Source organism: Trichomycterus rosablanca, chromosome 7 (genome assembly GCF_030014385.1).
Source record: "Trichomycterus rosablanca isolate fTriRos1 chromosome 7, fTriRos1.hap1, whole genome shotgun sequence".
NCBI lineage: Eukaryota > Metazoa > Chordata > Actinopteri > Siluriformes > Trichomycteridae > Trichomycterus > Trichomycterus rosablanca.
The window spans coordinates 27373919-27384100 of NC_085994.1; the positions used below are offsets into that span (position 1 = coordinate 27373919).

Consider the following 10182-nt stretch of genomic DNA (forward strand, 5'->3'; position numbering starts at 1 on the left):
TTAAAATGATGAACACATTTTATGCTAAATGTACTGATGTTAAAAACTGCTGGGACAAGAGAAAACTGTAAGGGAGTTTATTCACTCACATATTAGGCAGTAAATGTCAGATTGTAGGTTAGAATTTCTCCATCAGCAAACACTGTAGATCAGCGGTGCTTTAGATGGGATAAGGCGTAGTTATTGTAACAGACTTTTCTGTGGTTGTATCGTGACAATGGTTTGATGGACGTTTCTACACGAAGTGAGTGTGTTTTGACCCTTTGGGGCTTCCATAGTTCATGAACTAACGTGCTTGACTCAGCTTTCCGGTATTCGGTACAGAAGAAGAAGTTAATTAAGTGTAATAAAGTGTTCTGCTCCCGACAACTTGTGAATATAGCGTGTATTTATTTCTTTATTAAGCAAGTACATCACTACGACGATCGGTTACATTATGTTAACAAACCGCAAATGAAAAACGGTGGCAAGTCCGACATTAAAATGTTTGTTCTACCAGTCAAGTGTCAACATGAACTAGAATCTGCGTTAACGGCACTATTTTTTTTAATCGCGTTAAATTGAGGTCGCGTTAATGCGTTATTATCGCGTTAACTTCAACAGCCCTAATATATATATATTTATGTGTATATATATATATATATATATATATATATATATATATATATATATATATATATATATATATATATATATACACAGTGTATCACAAAAGTGAGTACACCCCTCACATTTCTGCAAATATTTTATTATATCTTTTCATGGGACAACACTATAGAACTAAAACTTGGATATAACTTAGAGAAGTCAGTGTACAGCTTGTATAGCAGTGTAGATTTACTGTCTTCTGAAAATAACTCAACACACAGCCATTAATGTCTAAATGGCTCGCAACATAAGTGAGTACACCCCACAGTGAACATGTCCAAATTGTGCCCAAAGTGTCAATATTTTGTGTGACCACCATTATTATCCAGCACTGCCTTCACCCTCCTGGGCATGGAATTCACCAGAGCTGCACAGGTTGCTACTGGAATCCTCTTCCACTCCTCCATGATGACATCACGGAGCTGGTGGATGTTAGACACCTTGAACTCCTCCACCTTCCACTTGAGGATGCGCCACAGGTGCTCAATTGGGTTTAGTCCATCACCTTTACCTTCAGCTTCCTCAGCAAGGCAGTTGTCATCTTGGAGGTTGTGTTTGGGGTCGTTATCCTGTTGGAAAACTGCCATGAGGCCCAGTTTTCGAAGGGAGGGGATCATGCTCTGTTTCAGAATGTCACAGTACATGTTGGAATTCATGTTTCCCTCAATGAACTGCAGCTCCCCAGTGCCAGCAACACTCATGCAGCCCAAGACCATGATGCTACCACCACCATGCTTGACTGTAGGCAAGATACAGTTGTCTTGGTACTTCTCACCAGGGCGCCGCCACACATGCTGGACACCATCTGAGCCAAACAAGTTTATCTTGGTCTCGTCAGACCACAGGGCATTCCAGTAATCCATGTTCTTGGACTGCTTGTCTTCAGCAAACTGTTTGCGGGCTTTCTTGTGCGTCAGCTTCCTTCTGGGATGACGACCATGCAGACCGAGTTGATGCAGTGTGCGGCGTATGGTCTGAGCACTGACAGGCTGATCTCCCACGTCTTCAACCTCTGCAGCAATGCTGGCAGCACTCATGTGTCTATTTTTTAAAGCCAACCTCTGGATATGACGCCGAACACGTGGACTCAACTTCTTTGGTCGACCCTGGCGAAGCCTGTTCCGAGTGGAACCTGTCCTGGAAAACTGCTGTATGACCTTGGCCACCATGCTGTAGCTCAGTTTCAGGGTGTTAGCAATCTTCTTATAGCCCAGGCCATCTTTGTGGAGAGCAACAATTCTATTTGTCACATCCTCAGAGAGTTCTTTGCCATGAGGTGCCATGTTGAATATCCAGTGGCCAGTATGAGAGAATTGTACCCAAAACACCAAATTTAACAGCCCTGCTCCCCATTTACACCTGGGACCTTGACACATGACACCAGGGAGGGACAACGACACATTTGGGCACAATTTGGACATGTTCACTGTGGGGTGTACTCACTTATGTTGCCAGCTATTTAGACATTAATGGCTGTGTTGAGTTATTTTCAGAAGACAGTAAATCTACACTGCTATACAAGTTGTACACTGACTACTCTAAGTTATATCCAAGTTTCATGTCTATAGTGTTGTCCCATGAAAAGATATAATGAAATATTTGCAGAAATGTGAGGGGTGTACTCACTTTTGTGATACACTGTATATATATACAGGGGACAAATTGTTGGTGCACGTCTTGCTGGCGCATCTGTGACCAAGACAGCAAGTCTTTGTGATGTATCAAGAGCCACGGTATCCAGGGTAATGTCAGCATACCACCAAGAAGGACAAACCACATCCAACAGGATTAACTGTGGACGCAAGAGGAAGCTGTCTGAAAGGGATGTTCGGGTGCTAACCCGGATTGTATCCAAAAAACATAAAACCACGGCTGCCCAAATCACGGCAGAATTAAATGTGCACCTCGACTCTCCTGTTTCCACCAGAACTGTCCGTCGGGAGCTCCACAGGGTCAATATACACGGCCGGGCTGCTATAGCCAAACCTTTGGTCACTCGTGCCAATGCCAAACGTCGGTTTCAATGGTGCAAGGAGCGCAAATCTTGGGCTGTGGACAATGTGAAACATGTATTGTTCTCTGATGAGTCCACCTTTACTGTTTTCCCCACATCCGGGAGAGTTACGGTGTGGAGAAGCCCCAAAGAAGCGTACCACCCAGACTGTTGCATGCCCAGAGTGAAGCATGGGGGTGGATCAGTGATGGTTTGGGCTGCCATATCATGGCATTCCCTTGGCCCAATACTTGTGCTAGATGGGCGCTGCCCACTGCCAAGGACTACCGAACCATTCTGGAGGACCATGTGCATCCAATGGCGGTGCCGTGTATCAGGATGACAATGCACCAATACACACAGCAAGACTGGTGAAAGATTGGTTTGATGAACATGAAAGTGAAGTTGAACATCTCCCATGGCCTGCACAGTCACCAGATCTAAATATTATTGAGCCACTTTGGGGCGAGTCAGGAAACGTTTTCCTCCACCAGCATCACGTAGTGACCTGGCCACTATCCTGCAAGAAGAATGGCTTAAAATCCCTCTGACCACTGTGCAGGACTTGTATATGTCATTTCCAAGACGAATTGACGCTGTATTGGCCGCAAAAGGAGGCCCTACACCATACTAATAAATTATTGTGGTCTAAAACCAGGTGTTTCAGTTATTTTGTCCAACCCCTGTATATATATAAAGTAAAAAAAAAAGTTTACCTACAGGTTAGCTACGATTACTGTGAATTTCAAACAACTGCTGAACTAAAAACACAAAGCTCTACCAGAGGCAATGTTGAAAGGCACCTTTGGTCTTATGCATGCTTACTGAACACATATTTTGCAAGGAAACACTTTTCTTTTTTTAACCATAAAATATAGCTTATGTTTATTAAAGAAAACAAACAGATATGTAGCAGGTATTATGTAGCAAATATGAGGTTGTCATTGTTGCGTTTTTTGTTTAAAAATTCTTTACACATTATTTCTGGCAGGCCAGTCCAGTACTCGTTACCCTCTTCTTACCGAGCCATGCCTTTGTAACATGTGCAGCATGTGGTTTAGCATTGTCTTGTTGACAAATTGCACGGGCATCCCTGGACATTTCAGTGTACTTTTCTCCATTAATGCTGCCACCACAGAAGTGTAAAATACCTTTGCCAAGGGCACTGACACAACCCCATACCATGACAGATCCTGGCTTTGGAACTTGTTGCTAATAACAGTCTGAATGGTCCTTTTCTTTTTTGGTCCGAAGTACATGGCATCTATTTCTTCCAAAAAAGATCTAGAATACTGATTTATCTGACCACAGTACGTTTCCACTGTGCAACAGTCTATCCCAGATGCCTTCGATGCCTTCTGGACATGGTTAACATAAGGCTTTTTTTTTTTGCACATTTGTGTTTTAATAGCATTTGTGACTGTAACTTATTATTGTAGTGCTTGACAAAGGTTTGCCAAAGTAATCCCTTGCACATGTGGTTATATCAGCTATTGATAAATGACAATTCTTAAAGCAGTGCCATCAGAGGAATCGGAAATCACAGGTGTTCAACTTCGGCATTAACCCCTGGCCTTTATTCACTGAAATTCTCCAGATCTTTTGAATCATTAAATGATATTATTACACCATAGAGGGAAAATTCAGATTCCTTCCAGTCTTTCTTTGGGGAACATTGTTTTAATATAACATTTAAATCATTTTATCACAGATTTGTTGACAAACTTGAGATCCTGTCGTGTGTAAAACTTGACTTTAAAATCCTAATAAATAAATACATACTCGAATTGCACTACCTAGGGGAACATCATGTCACTGCACATTGTTGGGAGATCCTATTCTAAAACGAACTTATGGTCAGGTGTCCAAATACTTTTGTCTATGTATTGTAAGTTAGTTCTGTTTGAAGCACTATATTTGGTTCCTTCTACATATCTACTTTTTACTGTAATGACAACTCTATTTAATATGACCAACTTTTCCTGTTGCCTTTTAGGACTATGGCTCCTCTATGGCAGTGCGGACTGGATTAACCTTAAAGGACAGAGGAGAGACGCCTAAACAAATGACATGAAACAGAAAACAAGCCTTCAGTTAGACTAAGTGCTAAGATTCAAGAGGATGAGCCACCAATTGAGCATAATGCAAAGTGTGTGGGAACTTCTGCTGGTTTGTGCCATCACATGTGCATCAGAGCCAATAATCGTCGAACTGGAAGCCTCCATGCACTCCACCTTACTCACGGACTTACAGGAGTCTGTATCCAGAGTGACTACTTTTTCAGACTCTGTTGCAGTGGTGGGTCAGATGTTCAGGATGAGGATTCCACTGGTATCAGAAAACTGCCATGTCACAAACATAGTAAGTTTCTAAAAAAGAGTGGCAACATTCACCTAAATGTAATTGTCTGGGCAGTGGGTTTTAAATCTTAGGAATGTGAGGGAAGGCAATTTTAAATATTTACCATATTTTTTGTACTACATTTATATTCATAGATTCATATTATTTTCTTATTTTTGCTATTAGTTGTAAACTGTTTTAAGCCAGTCATATGCAATGAGCTATTTACAATATCAAAAAGTAACAATAATGTTTAGGACTATGATATTCATTCTCTGAAATGGATACGAGAGGCTACAAAAATGAATGTTAAAAAAGCCAGACTGACTGCCTTTATCAGATCTACTGTGACACATTCTAGATATTTAAAAAAGTTACAAAATATTGATTACTCTAATGGGCCCATCTGCCATGGAGATTGGCAGGGGTCATTGTTACAGAATCATGTACTCTGGCCTTGCCATTTATGTGCTGTGGTACCCCCAGAAAATCTTTATAGGGGTGGCCAGATGAGGCAGCTGGAAATGTTGTAGTATATAGCGAATTTGATAACTGTCAGTGTCAATATGAAAGTTTAGAAATTGCAAACTGATATACTTAGGTTTCTGTTGTTTTTTGTATAAGTATATACAACTTCAAATCAGAAAAAGTTGGGACAGTATGGAAAATGCAAATAAAATAAAAATGCAGTGTTTCTTACATAAACTTGACTTTTATTTGATATCAGACAGTTTTAACATGATATATTTCATGTTTTATCCGCTCAACTTCATTTCATTTGTTAAATATACCTCCATTCCTGCATTTCAGGCCTGCAACACATTCCAAAAAAAGTTGGGATGGGGCAATTTAGGGCTTATTTAGGTAAAAAAAACTAAATAATGATGTGTTTTCAAACAGTTGATGTCAACAGGTGATTGTAATTATGGTTTGGAACAAAAGCAGCATCCAGGAAAAACTGAGTCTTTGATAAGCAAAGATGGCCAGAGGATCTGGCACTACAATACATGTTACATGCACAAATGCCACTTAAACCTTTACTGTGCTAAAAAAGAAGTCTTATGTTAACCATGTCCAGAAGCGGACTTCTCTGGGCTTGAAAGCATCTAGGATGGACCATCACACAGTGGAAACGTGTATTGTGGTCAGATGAATTCCAGGTCTTTTTTGTAAAAAATGGACGCGTGTGCTCTTGACCAAAGATGAAAAGGACCATCCAGACTGTCATCAGCTACAAGTCTAAAAGCCAGGGTCTGTCATGGTATGGGACTGTGTCAGTGCCCTTGGCAAAGGTCATTTACACTTCTGTAATGGCAGCGTTAATGCAGAAAAGTACATTGAGATCTTAGAGCAACATATGCTGCCTTCAAGACGTCATCTTTTCCAGGGATGTCCATGCATTTTTCAACAAGACAATGCAAAACCACATGCACACATTACAAAGGCATGGCTGCGGAAGAAGAGGGTATGAGGACTGGACTGGCCTGCCTGCAGTCATGACCTGTCCCCAATAGAGAATTTTAAAACGAAAAATGCAACAACGACCCCATACTGTTGCACATCTTAAGACGTGTGCATCTGCTAAATGCAAATGTAAATTTTAAGTTGCTGAGCGAAAACATTAAAAGTCATTACTTAAACATATTTTTGTCAGTTAAATAAAGGAAAGAAAAGAAAATTAACAATCCCAGATTGTTACTGCCTTTTACAAAATGTTTTAACTTTTGAAATGGGGATAACATTTGCCTTACCAGTTTGACTACATTTCATTTGGTTCAGATTGGCAAAAATACATTGAAATAATAATGTAACATATGGTTATACTTTTGTTTATGTTTTTATTTTCATATTTACTTATATTTGTCTCTTTTTCTGCTTTTAATAGTTGTTTAAGATGGACACTGCTGATTGCTGTGCTTGGCTACATTGGGACCATCAGCTCTGTCTTCTACAAGGTCTCCCACTAGAGGGTGATAAGGGACATTATCGGTTCAGTTTTTCTCCAGCAGCCATACAAAATCATGATGCCCGTATACATAGACACTTGGTTCTGAGTGGAAGCAAACTGAGTAGCAGCTCACATACTGATGCACACCAAACAGATTTCTTCACAATCACTGTTAAGCAAGAAGACCAACAGGAGCCAGAACTTCCACTGGCACTGCAGCCGTATACTAATGGAACAACAGTATGTGTTTGTTCAGGTGGCCAACCAGTTACTGTACTAACTGTTATTCTGGATGCTGACCTCACCAAAATGTTTTCCAGGGAACGACTTGCGCTGCTGCAGAAAATGAGTCAATTTGGTAATGTGGCACCAGAGCTGATGCGAGTCATGCCTGTTATTAACAACCACTTTTTTGACATGACTGCGTTCATGGCGGGACCAGGCAATGCAAAGAAGGTGGTAGAAAATGGTGCACTGTTGTTCTGGAAACTAGGTTGTGCACTTGACCAAAGCAAACTGCCTGACATAAGTGGAGTTGAGTTGCCAGCCAAAGATGGCACTATGTCATTTCAGTTGGGCTATCCAGTGGTTGGATGGTACATTGTCAATAAGAAGCCTCATGTGGTCAGACGAATCAGAAGGCAGCTACACAACAGTCCAACACCTGTGCCATCCCAGTTTACTCCAACCATTTACTCAGAACCTGCAGAGCGTATTGTGCCTGCTCAAGCTTCCCCTTTTGTTGCTGCCTCTACAAATCTGTTGGTAAATCCTGCTCGTGGTCCTTTGCCTTTGCCAATAAAACCTACTATTCGGATCCGGGATAGGGTAGCTTACACACCTGTCCTGGGCCACCCCCTTCCCACTCGTTTTCTGGGCAGTACCAGTACACTCCCTCTGCAATCAACATTGACTCGTATGGGTTATGTTGAGCCTACTGCCTCTGTTACTGCTCCAACCACTCGCAGACCCAAGATCTCCACCCCAAAAAAGAGCAAGAAACAGAAGACCCCATCCTTGTCCATAGAGCCTAAAACTACAAATGATAAAGCCCCCAGAGGCCCCTTGCCTAACCAAAAACCTGAACTGCACAACCCAATTGATGAAATAAATGTCTGGGTTGGGACATATTTTGAGGTCAAGATTCCAGCTGACACGTTTTTTGATCAGGAAGATGGGAGCACAGAAAAGTTGCGGTTGTCATTGCGTCAGACTTACAACCAGGTACTAGATGAGGGCTCCTGGATACAATTCAACAGCACCAGTCAGCTGCTATATGGCCTTCCTGATCATGGCCATGTTGGTCGACATGAATTCTTTATGATGGCTATAGATAAAGAACATTTAAGCACCACAGATGCTTTTGAGGTTAAAGTTAACCCCTGGCCAACTGATGACCAATCACCTGTTGTGTTTACTGCTTGTTTTCAAGGAGAACCCAATATGTTGAGCAAGGACATTCACAAAAAAATCTTACTTAGCAAAAAACTTGCCTCAGCACTGGGTGATCGCAACAGCAACACAATCACCTTAAAAAATATCACCTGGGGGTCCATCATTGTGGAGTGGACCAGTAGCAGCTTACCTAGAAGCCCTTGCCCAAGGGAGCAGATTCAGGCAATGTGTCGTAGGATTTCGGATGCTAATGGTCATCCCACTCCCATATTCTATGGTGCCATGCAACCAGAGTTTATACCCATAAATGTCACTGTTCGTGGAGTCAACAAATGCCAGAGGTTCTTGTTTGTGCCACCACAAGAGGTATCCATCTCTTTGTCACCAGTGAATGTTTCCACTCAAGTGCCATCTACAATTGCGCCTTCGTCTAGCTCTGGCTGGAGTCGCAGCGATGATGTTTACTTGCACACCGTAATACCAGCCGTTGTAGTCGCAGCTTTACTTCTCTGTGGTGGATTTATTGCCATGGTTTGCTACAGAAAGAAACATAATGGAAAGATGACCACTGAGGAACAGGCCACATTTATTAAAAAAGGTGTTCCTATTATTTTTGCAGATGAGTTGGATGATACTAAATCACCATCCTCATCCAGCATGCCACTGATATTGCGTGAAGAGAAGCCACCGCTGCCACCTCCTCAATATTCCAGTTCGGCCTGTGGAGAAGGGTCCTTGCTCAACCATCAGATACTAGGGGAATACATCTGCCTAAGCAGTGATGACCCAGGTACTCTGCCTTATCAGCCTCCCCCTCCTTTCACCATCCCCATAGAGTCCAGAGGTTCACGGCCAAAAAACATGACATCCTACAGATGCCCACCACCCTATGTGCCTCCATAATAGATAGCCAGACTTAGACTATATATGTTTTAGGGGAATAGAATAGTGTAAACATAGAATATATAAGGAGGCTGTGGACCAAGTCCTTAACTTTCAGGCATGTGACTTGAATGGCTGAGCAGTGCATTTAAATCTACACAATTGTCATTTACCAAGCCAAAATGTTCAAAACACTAAACAAAACCTTGCAAGACCTTGTTTCAAAGGACTTACACTGAAACTACACTTACTAACAATAAAAAATACTGACTTAAAACTAAAACAGCTACTGCCAGCCATAGTCACACGATCAGACGATAAGCCTTTGAGCTATTGATCAGAGATGGAAGCAGAGCCTGAGTGCATTTTGTGTCTGTATACTGTCAGATTTTTATAATGATCATTTTTAATGTCTTTATTTTCCTGGAAGCAACATTTCTATAAAGTATTGTTTTTAAACCACATATTACTGCTGGTTATAATTGATCATGGGAAGCCTTATAGTAAAATTAGACATATGTGTAAATGATTATTTTTAGCTTAATAAGAGCTTCTTAAGGTAATGTTGTCTTAAAACTACATGTAAAAAGAAATACACGATATTGCCAAAAACATTTGGACACTTTATCTAGAGCTTGTTGGACATTCAGTTTCAACATCAAATGACACCATTTGATTTGAAACTGAATGTCCAACAAGCTCTAGATCATGTGTGACCGCTATGTCAAATTTGTGCCTGTTCAGTCAAAAGAGCATTTGTTTGTCTGGCGCATTTATGTTGGTCAAGAAAGCCTTAATTAATGTTCCAGGTTATTCCAAAGCTTTTTAGTGAGGCTGAGGTCTGGGCTGTGTAGACCACTCAAATTTCTTAAAACCAAGCATTTTAAAATGTCTTTATAGGCCACAGTCATGCTAAAGGAAAGAGCCTTTCATAAACTGTTGCTGCAAAGTTGGAGACATAATTTCCTTGATTAAT

At 41.2% G+C, this 10182-nt stretch overlaps 1 protein-coding gene across 1 annotated transcript; it reads left to right on the top strand.

Annotated features, from left to right (window-relative positions):
* The first annotated feature begins 4762 nt into the window (after positions 1-4762).
* On the top strand, positions 4763-9631 carry LOC134317831 (dystroglycan 1-like). The gene is made up of 2 exons (XM_062998554.1): positions 4763-5002; positions 6867-9631. Exons 1-2 carry the CDS (start codon positions 4763-4765, stop codon positions 9225-9227), a joined length of 2601 nt encoding a protein of 866 aa, XP_062854624.1. The 3' UTR covers positions 9228-9631.
* Positions 9632-10182: the final 551 nt, after the last annotated feature.